The following is a 16,753-nucleotide window of genomic DNA, read 5'->3' on the forward strand; positions in this document are numbered from 1 at the left end:
GTAGTGGGGAGGTGAGAGCTGGAAATAAAATTTTGGACGGCATCACCATGTAGTGGGCATTTTAAGCTGTAAAAGCAGGTGATTTCGCTTAGGGAGAGAGTGATGCAGAGAAGAGCGGTGCAAGCGGGGAGCCCTGGACTAGCTGGGGTGACAGAAGGAGCCACGGGAGGAAACATCAGAGGGTGACTGTCCTGGATGGGGACGCGGGAGGCACTGCGAGGGGTCGGGGCGGGGGGAGCGACGGGTACTGAGAATCAAACAGTGCAGAGGTCCCTGGCTGGGAGGGGAGGACTTGGGGACAGCAGTAGGACAACGGACAAGGCGTCTTGCTGCGAAGGGCGGAGGAATGAGATTGAAACCCTGGAGGGAAGGGGGTGTGGAGACAGGGATTTACTTTTGGGGCAACTTAGTGTCTGTTTGTGGGCTCTCGGGAAGCGCTGTCCTGGAGAGAAGCTTGGCGAAGGGGCCAGATGGAGGATGGCCGCCAGCGGCGAGGGGACGGATCCAGTGTCCCAGGGGAGGCTTGGCCCCAGCCGAGAGCCGGGACCATTCTGAAGTCGCGCCTCCCAGGTCCACCCTCCCTGCCCTGGCTGCCGGGGCCCAGCAGCCTTCGTGTCTGGCATGTAGCTGGCTCAGGGCCCCGAGAAACCAGGCTGGTTGTCTTCTCAGCAAGGAAGGGGGTGTCAGGGACTGGGCCTGGGTTCGGGGACAAGAGAGGGGCCTCTTGAGTCGTCTCTTTTGCTTGACCCTCTGTTTCAGCAAGGAGAGCCCCTTCCTCTGCATGCATGGGCCTCACCTTCCTTGAAAAGAGACTGAAATGACTCCAGAATTGTAGTTACTGAAGCAGAGGAGAAAAGGCCATGGTAACAGACTGACGCATTCTGCCCGAAGGGGAAAGCGTGATAAAGGCAGGATTTTGGGGACAGTGTTTATTAAATAGGGGATGTATGGACATCTGTGTTCTTTCTCTCTCGATTTAAACTGAAGCAGAAGAACTTAAGTTAGACATAATAGGCCCTTGCTGACCTGGTCCGTGAGGACAGCAGCAAAGCCAGGCCCTCCCTCTTGGATGTTTAAGGAAAGGTAGGACAGCTCAGAGACAGGAGGCTGGCAGAATTGGCCCTTGGGGAGTCTCCCTGCTCTGAGGTGTCCTGAAGAGGCCCAGGGCAGAGATGGGACTTTCCAGCTGCTGGCGGGAGGACAGAGCACCAGACCGCGTGGCTCGGCTCTGCCTCTCCTTCCTGGTGTCCACAGAGCCCCGATGTCACTAGTTGCGCGTGTGGGGCTTAAGCAGCCGTCTGCTGCCCCAAACTAGGTGTGTTCGGGAAGTGGCCCGCTTACTCGAAGCTTGTCCCCGGTGGATGAGCACGTCTCTGACTGTGTCTCAGGTCCCCATGAGTGCAGGTCACGGTGGATGCACAAGCTTCGTGCCAGTATCTCCAAGAAGTACCCAGTTCTGGACGTCTGGTTGGCTGGCTCGGGCTTCCTGCCCAGCCTTTTGGGGTTTCCCCTGGCAGATATAGGCCTGTCAGTCCTGTGTCACTCGGCCTTGCCCTTCCTGCTCCAAGCCTGTCCCAGATGACTTGGCTGCGCGCGCTCCGCCAAGCCTGATGAGCTCTGATAAGGGAGGGAGGGTCCAGGCTCTTCAGCTCTTCAGCCAGAGGAAGAAGCCGCTGTCCATTCTTGGGCATCCCCTGGTGAGAGGAGCAGGCATTGTCTTATCTCAGCTTTGCAGCTTCGTTAACTCCTAGCTGCCCATGTGCCCTCCACATGTCGGTCCAAGGAGCGTGCTGACCCCATTTCTGGGCTGTTCCCCGAGGGAGGGGTGGGGGGTTCTTTTCCCTAGGATCCAGGCCAGGGCGCCGGTGCCGGAGGTGGTGGGGGCCGGTGTTTCCACAGCCGGGAACCACTCCAGGGCCAAAGCCCAGAGCTCTTCGTGCTGCCTTTCTCCCCGCCCCGCCCCCCCACCCCTGCCCTCTTGACCCGTCTGCTTGGCACTGGGCACGGGGAGGAAGCCAGCTTGGCCAGAGAGAACTGTTTCAGATCCCGGTTTACTGTGGCCTCCGCACTGGGGATGATGTCCCCGCAGCTGCCACACGCGTGGGCGACCTCGCCGCCTCCGTTCCCTCATCGGGCCGCACAAGGTTTCCGGCCTAAGCGCCGGCAGCATCTGAGGACGGGCACGGAATGTTCCAGGCCCTCCCCTCCCTCCGTGGGGTTTTGATTCATGAACATTCCCACTGTGTTTTCCGGGGCCCCGCCCCGTGCCAGGCTTAGAGATGCCAGGACGAGAAAGACCGAGGCTTTGACTCAGGCCACGAAGGACGGTGACACACAGACAACCGCAAGGAACGCTGTGAAATCCCCGGGCTCCTCGGCATCGGGAAGCATCCCTGCTTAAGAAACAGAAGCCGGCATGCCTCCTCCTCTTCCAGCCCTGGGCCCTTTCACTTTCATTTTGGTCTGGGCACCCTGTGACACCAGAACCCTGTGACAGTCGCAGCACGGACTCTGCTGAGAGAGTCTCCGCCGCTTGGGGACCCTCCCCGGCCTTGAAGCTCTGAGAGGTTGCGTCCCCTCGCTTCCCAGAACCCAGAGGCTGAGGGCTGAGCCCCGATCCAGCGTGGACAGAGGCGACAGCCTGTAATGTGTGGCGGGGAGGGGAGGGTCTGGGGCGGTGGGGAAGGCCGCAGTGATGACCGGGGTCTATGCGCCCGTGAGCTTTCCAACTGCATAGTTTGCTTCGCTGGGTGGGGCTCTTTATAGCAACGTTCTGGGTCTGCCCCTTGGGGTGGCAGAGGATTACCTACACAGGCAGGGGCTCGGGGGCGCCTGTGGGGAACGCAGATATAAAGGAGTTGAAGGCGTGCTGCTTCTGGAGCTGCGGTCCTTGGGTTCCGATCCCAGCCCCACCGCATCTAGACGACAGCCCTTGTACAGGTCGCTTAGCCTCTCTGTACTTCAGCTTCTCATCTGTAGCCGGGGGCTGATCACAGCATCTGCTTCCGAGAGGATGGGAGCCGTAAGTGAATCCATACAGGAGCGCATCTGGCGTGGTGCCCGGCACGCCGGATGTGCCCAATGAATATGAGCCGTTATGGAAGAGAGCGCTGCTGTGGCCTGAATCCAGCCAGCGTGGAAGAGCCCGCTCACCTGCCTCGCGGATCCCTCGGGAGACACTAACTCCCAGATCCCTTGGGAGGCATGACTCTCGCTATCGGCCCCAAACTCTTAAACCTCTTAAGCCAGGGATAAAACATGGGTATGGGCACCAGGGGTCTTGACTTGACTCCTTACTGCTTCAGACTCTCTGCGGCACCTTGAGCCAGTTTCTTGTGTTCTCTGGGCCTCAGTTTGTACATTTGTCTGACAGGGAGCTTGGGTTGGGTGGTGTCTGCGGGTGCAACCACGGCTGGCTCGGACTTGGGTGGAGCTGGCGGGCCCCCTGCACTGCCTCCGCCCCCGCCTGCTTCCGGAGAAGTCGTGCACTGACCTCGCTCTCGTCCCCAGGTTGTGAAATGTGCGCGCAAGAGGCTTTCCAGGCACAGAGGAGCCAGCTGGTGGGGCTGCTGGTCTCGGGGTCCCTGGAGGGCTTCGAGAGTGTCCTGGACTGGCTGCTCTCCTGGGACGTCCTCTCCTGGGAGGACTATGAGGGCCTCAGCGTCCTGGGCCAGCCCCTCTCCCACTTGGCCAGGCGCCTCCTGGACACTGTCTGGAACAAGGGTGCCTGGGCCTGTGAACAACTCCTCGCAGCTGTGCAGGAGACCCGGGCCGACAGCCGGTCATCCAAGCTGCATGGCCACTGGGACCCCCACTCATCCCACCCCGTCCGCGACCTGCGGAGTCACCGGCCAGCCATCGTCAGGAGACTCTACAGCCACGTGGAGGGAGTGCTGGACCGGGCACAGGAGCGGGGTTTCGTCAGCCCGTACGAATGTGACGAAATCAGGTTGCCCGTCTTCACGTCATCCCAGAGGGTGAGGCCCTTCCGTCTTGGGTCATGAGAATTCTCGGGAAAGGGGTGCCGCTTTGTCACCAGGAATGATTTGTCTTTGTGAACTCAGTGCTGTGGGGAGGCATGGGATACCCCCTACAGAGGCAGCCAGGCGGGTAAAAGTTGCTCTGAGATTCGGTATCACACCACTTCTCATGAGAGGAAGTGTCGCCTGATGGCCAAGGGCTGCTTCCCCAGGGATGACACAGGCTCAGGCCAGCCCTGTGTGATGGCAGGCCTCTCCCTGGAAACTCTCTATCCTTAATCTCTCCTGCCTCAGTTTCCTCATCTGTAAGGTCCTTGGGAGAATTCAGTGAGTTGATTTGTGTAACACTTCGGACAGCGTCAAGCACATAGTAGGCGCTCATGAACATTTCTACTGGCTGCTATCAAGTCTGTTATCGTGGTATTTCACACTGCACACTTTTCCTGCCTTCTGTTTTCAGCTAACAGTTCAGCAGATCATAAAAATTCATTAACTTAAATCTGCATTTAATAATTAATGTAGCGCACTGTGTACTAATATAATTTAAATGCCCACATAGGATTTCTGATGTGAAATTGCATTAGACCATAGATACCCGAAGTAGGAATAAAACTCCCTCTGAAAATTCCATTCTTTAAGAACACAGAAGTGTCTGTTGGGTATTTTTGAAACCCTCTGGATTATTTATCCCTAAACGGTGACCCGCGGACCTCCTGTCATTAACATCCCACTCTATACATTGGGAAATTGGGGCCCAGAAAAGTGGTTTGCGTACGCTCACAGTAGTTAATGAGAGGGCCAGTGCTGGACCTGGCACCTTGACCCAATCATTCGTCATTCATTGACTCATTCATTTATTCAGCCAGAATATTTAGATGCCTACCACATATCACCCTCTGTCTTAAAGCTTATTGTGCTCAGAGTGCCTTGTGTATAATAAGTACTCAGTAAGTGGTTGCTGAGGAAGTACCTGAATTATTGAATCAATGAATTGGAATTACATTGCAGTGTTAGGATGGGCTGGATTGCGAGACTTGTAAGTTTTTATTTTTGCCTATTTTGAAAAAAAATGTATTGGTGCCCAAGTGAGTTTAGATAAACCTATGCTGAGACCGACAGAAAAAAACAGTCTGTCTTCAATGGTGTTTCAAAGCTGACTTAGGGTGACCAAGTACTCACAGAGCAGACATGGTGTGGTCCCCTCTCATTAGCACATGTGAAACCTACAGTTGTACCCCGAGTGCCAACTTCTTGAGCCTGGCTCTGTGGGGATTACAGTAGACAGGTTAGTTATTGTACCTATCTTGGTGTTCTTTGTGATTTGCTGGTGGTGGGGTGGGGGGTATTGAAATAGCTCATATAGGACGTGACAGGGTTTGTGTCTCGTCATTTTTGATCAAGTGTTCAACAGTGTGGTCGCTCTGGATGCTCTGAGGGGTTTAGAGAAGGCAGCCTAGAAGCCGAGGGCCTGGAGGAGACAGGACATGAATAGAGGACGTATTTGGATTGACTGAAGAAAAGAAAACAGGATAACTCATGAGTCAAAGAAGAAATCACAAGTGGAAATCAGAAAATATTCAGAACCAAACGATGATGAAAATATGATTTATAGAAATTTACGGGGTATGGCCAAAGCAGAATGCAGAGGGATGTTTATAACCTTAAATGCTTATTTTAGGAAAGAAGTAACGCTGTATTTAAATGAGCTGTGAGTCTATCTTAAGAAAGGGCTAGAGAGACAGCAGACATGTCGAGCGCTGGGAGCGAGCTGAGCACGTAGAAAGGATGGGTTGAGAGAGCTGAGGATCATAGCAGTTTACAAAGGGTCTGGGCTGTCTGAGGTTTAAGTTTTTAGAATCCAGCTTTCTCTGAGCTTCCTTTGAGCTCTGGCCTTCTGTAATTCTCTAACTCAGTAGCCTTCCCTTAGTGGCAGAATTTCTGATTCCGTGTGGGTGGCACTTGTGTTATATCCAACTCACGTACCCGCTCCAATCCAGGACTGTCTTGTACATTCTCATAAACTGACCTTGTTTATTTGCTAGAGAGGTGGTCATCATGGATTGCAGGTCGGGGCCTGGAAAATGCTATGGAATAAAACAAAACACCCTAAAATACCCGTTGCTACTATTTGCCGAGTGCGTGTTCTTGTGTTCCAGGCACCCTCTTCATGTATTATCTCATTTAAGCCACATAGCTACCTCCCAGGGGGGTAGTGTGGCTATACTACTTCTTTGCAATGAAGAAACTGCCGAAATCACCCGTCTGGGAAGTGGCCCAGGTAGAATTTGAATCCAGGCCCATTTGTCTCCAAAGCTTGTGCTCTTCTCTCTGCGTCATGAACTGTGGGGGCTTCATGTAGTAAACTTGCTCAGCTGGGCCTAATGGTGGTTAGCAAACCCGAGGCTACACCATCTGTAACACCAGCTGTCCATCTGACGCACACAGCTGCTGAAGTTGGTAGGGCCAGGATGTCAGACTGATTGCTCGGCCCCTTCACAGTATTAGCTTAAACATTTTTTAACTTGGGAAAGGGACCATGCCGACAGAAAAGTATACGATTTCATATGGTACGGTATAAACATGTGCATTCCTATCACCCAGGTGAAGAAGTAGAATGTTACCAGTACCTGTACCGTTTCCCTCAATGGCAACTGCTAGTGGTACTCAGTAGCCTGACTTTTGCATTAATCATTTCTTTGCTTTTCTTTAACGTTTCAATACCTTATAAAATAAATCCCGAATGATATATTGTTTTGTTTTCAAAAATGGAGTAGCAAGCACAATCATAGCTGTGTCAGGACAGGGCAGTATTGCCTTTCCTTCTTGGACGAAGGCTCCCAGGAGCAGAGAAGCTGAATAGGGTCTCAGGGACACGGTCTGGCTTCACCTTCTCTGGGAGTTTATAAGGTCCCCTTCCGGGAAGTCAGTGGGCAAGGTCATGCACGAGTCCTGGGAAATACAGGAGTCACCACAGCGAGCGGATCTGGTAGGGCAGGTGTGAGTCAGGGGCTGGATGTCCAGCAGGAATTTGGTCAGAGAAAGTGGGCTGTTCTGGATATTCAGTCGTAAACTTGACCAAGGCTCCTCCAGCCCCCAGGAATAGGGCTAAACACTCTGTGGGGTGAAATGAGGCCCTGTTGACTCAGGCAGCAGCCCTTGAGGGAAAGGATGACAGTAGCCTGTGATGCAGATCGGCAAATGTAGATAAGGATGATAGCATGGACATGAGAAGATAACGGCCCTCAACGTGTCTGAGTCTTGAGTCACCGCTGTGATCCGTCTGGACCGGCGGCAATCCACTTATAGCTTAGGACCATCATCCTGAGACTTCCCGTCATAGTCCTCCTGTATCCTGAAAAATATGTGTTCCTTTTTCTTGGTTTGCTCTATTTTGGTAGATTCTGTCTTCTGGGCCAGTTCTTTAGAATGAATGTATGGGAGTATGTGAATTTCTAAGCTCTTATATGTCTTGAAGTTCCCTTGTATCTGGTTGATTGTTTGGCTAGATATAAAATTCTGGGTCGGCCATCATTTTTCTTCAGAATTTTGAGAGCATTATTCCCGCATCTTCTCCCTTCCAGAGTGGCTGGAGGAACTCTGAAACCATTTTATCACTCTTCCCGGAAGCTCGTGAACTTTTCTTTTGGTCTCTAACATTCTGAAATTTCACAGTTATGTGCCTTGGTGTTCTTCCGTTGTGCTGAGCGCCCAAGAGGCACTTTGGAGAGGGAAACGCATATCTTTATGTCCCGGAAAATTTTCTCAATTAGTTGGTTTCTTCTTATTTTCTCTTTTATGGAACTCCTACTGTTTCAATTTTAGAACTCCTCGACAGATCCTCTAATTTTCTTCTACTTCTTGTCAAATTTCCATGTCCTTTTGTTCTACTTCCTGTTCGATATCTTCAACTTTATCTTTAAACTCTTGAATTTAAAAAATTTTTGCTGTCATCCTTGTAATTTCAAAGAGCTATTTTTCAATGTTTCTTATTATAGCATCCTGTTCTTGTTTTATGGCTTGGAGTGCGTAAGAGGAGCCAGAGGCCTGTTTCATAAAGCACTTTGCCTCAGCCCCACTTAATTTAATCAATTCCTTCAGTTCCAGAGGTACTTGGGGGCTCTAAGCTCTAGAGATGTTTACAAATTCTGAGACGTATATTATGTGCTTTTTAACCTGCCTGTTGTTGGCTTAGGATTCGGGTTTCTGGGCCCTTCTCAGTCTATTATTATTCATTCATTTAGCAAGCCCTTGAGTGCCTACTCTGTGCCAGGAGCTCTTCTAGGTGTTGGGGATGCTTCAGTGGGCAAAATGGATATGAATCCTTGTCATGGAGACGCTCACATTCCAGTGGGGGGAGATAGACAGTAAGCAAAGGGAAGCAAGTGACAGAGTATGTTAGAAGGTGGCACATGCTGTAGAAAATAGAGTCTGGAGATTGAGAGTTGCAGGGGGCGGAGGGTAAGCGATTGCAGTTTTAAATAGAATGGTTGGGAAGTTCTCACTGAGAAGGCGGAATCTGAACAAAGACTTGAGGGAGGTGAAGGAACCTCGTGTGAATAGCTGGGGGAAAGGCAGCCCGGCCAGAGGAGGCAGCCGGGGCAAAGGCCCGGAGGTAAGAGTGTGCTTGATGTTTCCAGAAAGCCCGAGGCCAGTGTGTTGAGTGGAATAAGAAAGGTGAAGAGTAGGAGATGAAGCCAGGGAAAGAGCCAGGGTCCAGACGGTTGTAGACACAACTTTTGTCTGTTCAGGGCCTCGTATGTTACCACTGGACTTGGGCCTTTACGCTGAGAAAATGGCAGAACTCTCGGGACATTCGTAACAGTAGAGGTGTGATCCGAATGGAAAAAGAAAATACTTTTATTTTAAAAGATCTACTCTTGGCTGTGGTGTAGATCAGGGCTGGAAGCAGCGAGGCGAGTCAGGCCTTCGCGATTGTCCAGGTGAGCCGTGATGGCGGCTTGGACCAGGTGGTGGTGGAGGAGGTGAGGAGAAGGGCCGGGCTCTATAGCTGTGGGTCCAGTGTGGTCAACACTGGCCACGTGTTGCCCGTGAGCACGTGAAACTGACTGGTCCACAGTGAGATTCTGTGAGGGCACAGCACACACCAGGTTTCTAATGGTTAGTATGGCAAAAGAATGCCAGATACCTAGCTATTTCGTCCTCATTACATGTTGAAATGGTAATCTTTTAGCTAGATTGGGTTAAATAAAATATACGATTAAAATGAATTTTATCTATTTTTTTTTTTTACTTTTAAAAAATGTGGCTATTAGAAGATTTAAAATGACATATGTACGTATCTTGCATTACATTTCTGCTGGCCTTTGCTGTTCTGAATATACTTTGACGGTGGAGCCAACAAGATGTGCTGCTGGATTGCGGAGAGCCATCGAGGATGACTCCCAAACTTTAGGGCTGAGCAGCTGGAAGGTGGCATTAGCCAAGACAAGGAAGGCTGTAGGTTTTGTGTGTATGGGTTTAGTTTGGGGTATGTATAAGTTGGAGGCATTATTAGACACCTATGTGGAGATGGCAAGTAGGCAGTTAGATGTGCACGTTCGAGGTTCAGGGGGGTTGTTTGGCTTGGAGATGAAAACTGGGGAGTCAAGTGCAGAGATGGTATCTTAGGCCATAAGATTTGATTAAATCAGCTCTCTCCAAATCATCTCCAGCTTCCAGAATTATTTTTCCTATCCTCGTAGGTTATGGATTTATGTCTTTTGTTGTTGTTGTTGTTATTCACTCTTTCAGTGGGTCTCGAGAGGGATGTGTCTGTTCAACCATTCATTTATTTCACCACCCAATTGTGTACTGACTTCTCTAACCGTGTTTTCATTTGGCTGTTCTTCTGGCCTTTTCTGGAAGAGAGTTGCCTAATGAGACACCTTCGCTCACGTCTCCATCAGCCTTTCTGGGGAAAATAATGACTTTTCTTTCCCCGTAGGCGAGAAGGCTCCTCGACCTTGCCGCCGTGAAGGTGAATGGATTGGCTGCCTTCCTTCTACAGCATGTTCAGGAATTACCAGTCCCGATGACCCCGCCTTTCGAAGGTATAGATATATTCTTAGTTCCTCAGACAAGGAAAGAAAGGCAGAGGAGATTCACGGTTAAGAGCAGAATCTCCAGGGTGAGACGCATTTGTTAGAATCCCACTTACTGGCTGTGCAAGCCTGAGACCCGGTTTTCTCATTTTGGGGAGAAGACCACCACTGTGTCACCGGGCTGTTGGGACGGTTAACAGGATGAACGTGTACAGCAGGGTTGGCTTTGATGACTTCCAGCCCCGCAGAATGGTTACCGGGGCTACCGCGTATTGAAGGCTGACCACAAGTGTTCCCTATGTGCCACACTGTCATTATCTGTACCAAAAAGATGTGTGTAGGGCTAGTATCTCTTTTCTTTTTAAATCTACTTTTCAATTACAGTCGACCGACAATATTATATGAGTTTCAGGTGTACAACATAGTGATGAGACATTTTGTATACTTCATGAAAGGCTGGCATCTCTCGATCTCTGCAATTGAGCTACTGTCAGAAACGCAAGGACCAAATGGCTTCAGGGAACGTGGTGTCTGTCATTACACACGGTCACCAACCCAGCTCAGGCACGGGAGGGGCTCGGACATCCCAGGCATCCTGCCCGGTCGGGGGGCAGTGAGTCGGGGGTGAACTGGGCTCTGAGGCCTGCCCCGGTCGGGGCAGTGAGTCGGGAGTGAACTGGGCTCTGACCACCTGGGCCTTGGTCCACCACTTCCCCATTTTCTGAAAGGAGAACCCACCCCTGACACCGAAAGTGGTCTGCCGAGATCGATGTGGGGATGACCACGGACAGGCAGCAGAGCCGAGGACACACCCTACACGTGGGGACGCGTCCCGCAGAAGGTGGCGCGAAGAGCATGAGGAAGTGGCTTTTGGTCAGGAGGTCTCGTCCAAGGGCTGACCCAGGCACCCCAGTGACCCCGAGGTCATCCAGTGCTTGGCCCACCCCGATAACCCAGGATAAGCTCCCCATGCCTTTAACTTAATCACGTCCGTCCAGTCTATTTTACAAGAATAGTAACATGTTCACGGAATCCGAGGATTAGAATAGAGACATCTTTGGGGCGCCATTGTTGCACCCATCACACCCACTAATAATAATGATAAACACCATTTTTGAAAGTTTACCACGTCAGGGATTCTTCTCACCTCTGTCTCGTTTCCTCTTGAAACAGTCCCTCAAAATGTAGATCTGCCCCATTTTTACCGAGGCCAGAAGAGCTAAGTGGCTTTTGCCCAAGCTAATGTGGACCTGGGTTTTAAGCTCAGGTGTGTCTGACTTCAGAAACTGGGCTCCTAAGCCTTCACACCTTGTTCCCCTTTGGGAAGATGCACCTGAAGCTGCGTGGGGAATGGGCTTACCGCGGGCCCTCAGTCGGTATGGGGGGCAGATATGGATGCGAGTCCCCCGACCCCAGCCCCGCGCCCCTTCCAGTCTGCAGCCCCTCCTGGCATCAGGGGTCAATAATCGCACTAGCTAATGTCTTTCGAGCACTTACTTCGTGTTGGACACTGAATGAAGCACTTGACATGCATTATCTTAATTGATCCATCTCAAAACCCTGCGAGGTAGGGACCTCCACCCCTCCACTCCACAGGGGAGGAAACAGGCTTAGGAACGTTATGCGACTGTCCTCAGGGTCCGCAGCTTGTGCTTGCAGAGCTGTCTGTTCTCTCCCATCCGTGAGGTCACACCACCCCACGCAGCCCTGTGTCAGGTCCCGTCTTCCGCATGGTCCCACGTCGTCCGTCCCCTCCTCTGTCTTCCAGATGCTGCGTGTACGAAGTACGTGGCCAAGCTGAGGGCCACGGTCTCTGCTCAGTCTCGCTTCCTGAGCACCTACGATGGGGCAGAGAATCTTTGCCTGGAGGAAATATACACAGAGAATGTTCTGGAGATCCGGACAGAGGTGGGCACGGCTGAGCCCCCACAAAAGAGCCCGGCCACTCTGGGCCTGGAGGACCTCTTCAGCACCCGTGGCCACCTCAACGAGGATGCGGACACCGTGCTGGTGGTGGGCGAGGCGGGCAGCGGCAAGAGCACGCTCCTGCAGCAGCTGCACCTGCTGTGGGCCACGGGGCGGGACTTCCAGGAGTTTTTGTTCGTCTTCCCGTTCAGCTGCCGGCAGCTGCAGTGCATAGCAGAGCCTCTGTCCGTGCGGACGCTGCTCTTTGAATATTGCTGCTGGCCTGACCTTGGCCAACAGGAGGTCTTCCAGTTCCTCCTGGACCACCCCGACCGCGTGCTCTTAACCTTCGATGGCTTTGACGAGTTCAGGTTCAGGTTCACGGACCGTGAGCGTCACTGCTCCCCGACCGACCCCATGTCGGTCCAGAATCTGCTGTTCAACCTTCTGCAGGGCAACCTGCTGAAGAACGCCCGCAAGGTGTTGACCAGCCGTCCGGCCGCCGTGTCGGCGTTCCTCCGGAAGTACGTGCGCGCCGAGCTCGCCCTCAAGGGCTTCTCGGAAGACGGCATTGAACTGTACCTGCGGAAGCGCCATCGCGAGCCGGGGGTGGCCGACCGCCTGATCGGCCTGCTCAGAGCGACCTCAGCCCTGCATGGTCTGTGCCACCTCCCCGTCTTCTCGTGGATGGTGTCCAAATGCCACCAGGAACTGTTGCTGCAGGGCGGAGGGTCCCCCAAGACCACCACGGACATGTACCTGCTGATCCTGCAGCACTTCCTGCTGCACGCCGCCCCCCCAGACTCAGCCCGTCAGGGTCTGGGACCCAGCCTGCTTCGAGGCAGGCTCCCCACGCTCCTGCACCTCGGCCGCCTGGCTCTCTGGGGCCTGGGCATGAGCTGCTACGTGTTCTCCGCCCCGCAGCTCCAGGCGGCGCATGTCGACAGCGAGGACGTTTCTCTCGGCTTCCTGGTGCACGCCAAAAGGGGTGCGCCCGGGAGCACAGCCCCCCTGGAGTTCCTGCACATCACGTTCCAGTGCTTCTTTGCCGCCTTCTACCTCGCACTCAGTGCTGAGCTGCCGGCGTCCTTGCTCAGACACCTCTTCGGTGGTCGCCAGCCGGGGAGCTCGCTGCTGGCCAGGCTGCTGTCCACGCTGTGCATGCCCGACTCGCGATGCGAGGAGGCCAGTGTGGCCGCTTTGCTGCAGGAGGCGGAGCCACACAACCTGCAGATCACAGCAGCCTTCCTGGCCGGGCTGGTGTCGCGGGAGCACCGGGTCCTGCTGGCCGAGTGTCAGGCGTCCGAGAAGGCCCTGCTGCGGCGCCAGGCCTGTGCCCGGAGGTGCCTGGCCCGCAGCCTCCACGCACACTTCCATACCATCCCACCGGCCGTTCCGGGCGAGGCCAAGAGCATGCACGCCATGCCGGGGTTCGTCTGGCTCATCCGGAGCCTCTATGAGATGCGGGAGGAGCGGCTGGCGCGGGAGGCCGTGCGTGGGCTGAACGTCGGGCACCTCAAGCTGACCTTTTGCGGCGTGGGCCCTGCCGAGTGCGCCGCCCTGGCCTTCGTGCTGCGCCACCTCCGGCAGCCCGTGGCCTTGCAGCTGGACCACAACTCCGTGGGCGACGTGGGCGTCGAGCAGCTGCTGCCCTGCCTCGGCGTCTGCAAGGCTCTGTAGTGAGTATCACCGGGCCGCGCTGGCCGGGCACAGTGGGGCCGCCCCCATTGGGGTGCAGGTGCGGGAACACCGTGCTGGGATCCGGGAGATCGGGCCCGGTTCCTTCCGTGCAGGCCTGGCCGGGTCCCTTCCCCAGTCTGAGCCTGTTTAACCATATGAGAATGACAGCCATAATTCATAGCACGTCCTATGTGACAGGCCCTGTGACACACTCTTTCTTGAATTACCTCTTTTCATCTCCACAGCCACCCTGGGCAGTAGCAGAGACGTGCTTACCCCCATCGTCCCAGACTTGAAGCTCAGAGATGTCAAGTAACTTGTCTGGGGTCACATAGGAAATGGCAGAGCAGAGGTTCACAAGTCATGTCTTTCTGGTTACGAGTCCCTGCTCCTCGCAAGCAGCCTGTCTCTGGGCGGGCTTCAGAGGCTCCATGACAACCATGAAGACACATGCAAAGGAACCGTCCCAAATCAGGCAACTTGTGCCCTGTCAGAAACTTTAAAAGCCCACCGAGATGAGATTTCAGGGCCCCAGAGAGAGAAAGTGGCTGCAGAGTTTTGCCTGTGCCTTCATTCCTTACGGAGTACTGTGTCCAAGTGAGGTTTTGGTGTCACCCACACGGTTTTCAGCCCCTGATCAGAAGGTGTGAGGCTTCTCCTTCGGAAGGTCAGTGCCCTGGCACCTGTGAGCCGCTGCCCTCCATGCCTTGGGCCGGGCGAGGGCAGAGGGCGTACCCAGGTCTGGTGGCCAGCACACTGTAGGCTCCCCAACTTCCCTTCCAGCCTTGAAAGGGGGATGTCCTGCTCTCTATTTATAACCTTTGAGAAAGCAGAAGTTGTAGCTTAAAGTGAAAATCTACTCAGCCTCCCAGGCAACTTTATTTGACCTAAGCAAGGGACAGATCTCGCCTGGAAACTGTTAGGATGACATACCTTCTCTAGGCCAGAGCAGCGAGGATTTTTTTCTGCGTGGAGCAAACACAGAGCTGCGTACTAGAAAGTGTGCCGTGGTCTTTTGTCCCTTACATAGGGACCGTGGTCCTACGTTTATAAATAGGATGTAATAATACGACATACCATCTGGAGTTAACGTGTACCATATATAGTTAATATATATTATAAATATGACTATCAGGAGGAAACAGATGCCATGAAGAGTTTAATAAAGGGACAGTTTACTAAGGTCAGGGGCAGGAGTTAGGAAGAGCAGAAATGGCTGGTGCAGGGTCCTGGGGTAAAGGTGTCCGGGATGGAATGGAGGGGACAGAGGCGGGGCTGGGGGGTGATCCTCTGGGCCTGCGAGGGGCAGGGGAAGAAGTAGTTATTGGCTGGGAGGAAGGTAGGGGGCGGGCTGCCCGCGAGCACCTGAGGTTGCAGTGCCCTGGAAAGGTGGGGTTGGGGGGATCAACCTGGCCCTCTCCCCACTCTTGCCTTGACCAACAGGGACCCAGAGCAGGGTGCCTGCTGACGTGGTCCTGGGGAATCAGCTCCCCAGGCCCGAGAGCCAGGCAGAGTAGGAGACAGTGGAGGTGGCCTGGTAAATGCAAGTGGCCAGTGCAATGCTCATATTCCCAGGAAGGAGAAGTCATGATGTTTCCACTCAGGAATTTCTAGACTGGCCTGTGGGAGTGGTTTGCCCGGTGGGAATAGGAACGTGCATTTCTCTGCATTACGGACCCGTAGCTCTCTGAGGGGACCTCGGGGTCAGGAGCCGCTGGCCTGGGCCACCCTCTTAGACCCCTCCTCACAGACGCATCCCTAAAATGAACAGACCCTTTCTCGCTGGGGATGACAGCCCCCCGCCTCCCGCGGTGCGGGGGGCCCATGGAGACCGGCCCGTGCCTCGTTTCGGAGGAGGGTGAGGCTGGTCCCATTCCAGCTCCTGCGACACTGACCTCAGGGGCAAAGGGGCTGTGGCAGTGCAGATTCTCGGGCCGTCCTCAGTGGCTCCCACCCCCCAGGGCTGGGTGGGGGCCCAGGAATCTGTGGTTTCAGACACTCCTAGTGGTTCTGACGCACAGAGGCCACACCACGGACACTGCTGGTCAGTGGGAACCAGCTCCGTTAGCAATGAAAGGCCTTGACCACGTTCGTTCATCGCTCCTCACCCGCCCCGCCCCCCCACGGTACTGAAACTGCCAGCACGATGGGGCATTTCCTGCGTGTGGGTGTGACAGGGACAGAGAGGCCAGCACGCGCTTGTGAAACTGAAAAACAAAACAACCGTCCCCTGTGAACTCCGCCACGCTGTGCTCCCTTCCTCTGTCCTACGCTTTTTCCATTCAAAAAATGCTGCCCGTGGCCTTCGAAGTTGATTTCGTGAGCCGCAGTCTGAAAATCACTGAGAGAGGGGCCGGCGACGCCGTGGTTAAGAGCAGGCTCTGGAGACACCGTCTGGCCCAGATCCTCCAGACGCCGTGCAGCTGTGACCAAGTCACTTCACCTGTCTGCACCTCAGTTTCCTTCTCTCTGCCCACTTCATGGTCTTGTGAGGGTTCAGTGCCGTTACAATTAGGTGTTCAGGGCAGCCCTGGCATGTCCAAACGGAGGAGCGTCCGTATGGGTGGCTTTTACTGTGCGCCTGATGCTCACAGAACTTCATGTGCACTGTCTCTTTAAATCCTCACCAGGGCTTACCTGGTGGCAGACGGTGCCGGATTCCAGAGCCTGAGCTTTAAGTCAGGGCCTCCCAAGTTTGTCTGAAAGTGAAGAATCGTGCACACAGCTGTTAAAATACACAGACCCCTGGGCCGCACCCTGCACGGCAGGATGGCCGGCCCCGGGGAGGGTCCGGGGAGTCTGTATTTTAGGTTATCCTTTCAGAAGACCTTGAGATCAGATGAGTTTTGGAAACATGGGCCCAAAAGCCTGTCGGAGGCGGCCTGCCAGGCAGGACTGGGCCTGCGGGAGCGATGTCACTGGGCTGAAGGGCTGGACGGCAGGGCCCCACTAACCGCAGCCTGAATGCGAGTTTCCCACCGTTTCGGCCTCTCTGGTCTACTTGGTCTGCCACCTGCTCACCTGGCCGGTGGCATCCACTCCTGCCCCCAGGAGTAGTTCGTCTGCTTTCCCAGGCAGCAGCCCCCTCCCACCTCAGAGGCTGCTGATCGCCCCTTCCCTTTCTCTGGTTAGGTTCGTGACTTCCTG

At 54.1% G+C, this 16,753-nt stretch overlaps 1 protein-coding gene across 6 annotated transcripts in view; it reads left to right on the forward strand.

Moving 5' to 3' along the window:
* NOD2 (nucleotide binding oligomerization domain containing 2) overlaps positions 1-16,753 on the forward strand; it is a 32,310-nt gene that overhangs the window by 2,278 nt on the left and 13,279 nt on the right. For 2 of the 6 annotated variants that reach the window (XM_039880842.1, XM_039880847.1), the window contains exons 1-4: positions 2,675-3,262; positions 3,511-3,977; positions 9,925-10,030; positions 11,790-13,605. In XM_039880842.1, the coding sequence (XP_039736776.1) occupies positions 3,259-3,262; positions 3,511-3,977; positions 9,925-10,030; positions 11,790-13,605 (2,393 nt within the window). In that variant the 5' untranslated portion in view covers positions 2,675-3,258. Of the gene's footprint in view, positions 1-1,965; positions 2,649-2,674; positions 3,263-3,510; positions 3,978-9,924; positions 10,031-11,789; positions 13,606-16,753 lie in introns of those variants that run through there. The other 4 variants (XM_039880846.1, XM_039880843.1, XM_039880844.1 and 1 more) reach the window with 3 other exon arrangements.

Source organism: Pteropus medius, unplaced genomic scaffold, assembly GCF_902729225.1.
Source record: "Pteropus medius unplaced genomic scaffold, Ma_sr-lr_union100, whole genome shotgun sequence".
Classification (NCBI taxonomy): Eukaryota; Metazoa; Chordata; class Mammalia; order Chiroptera; family Pteropodidae; genus Pteropus; species Pteropus medius.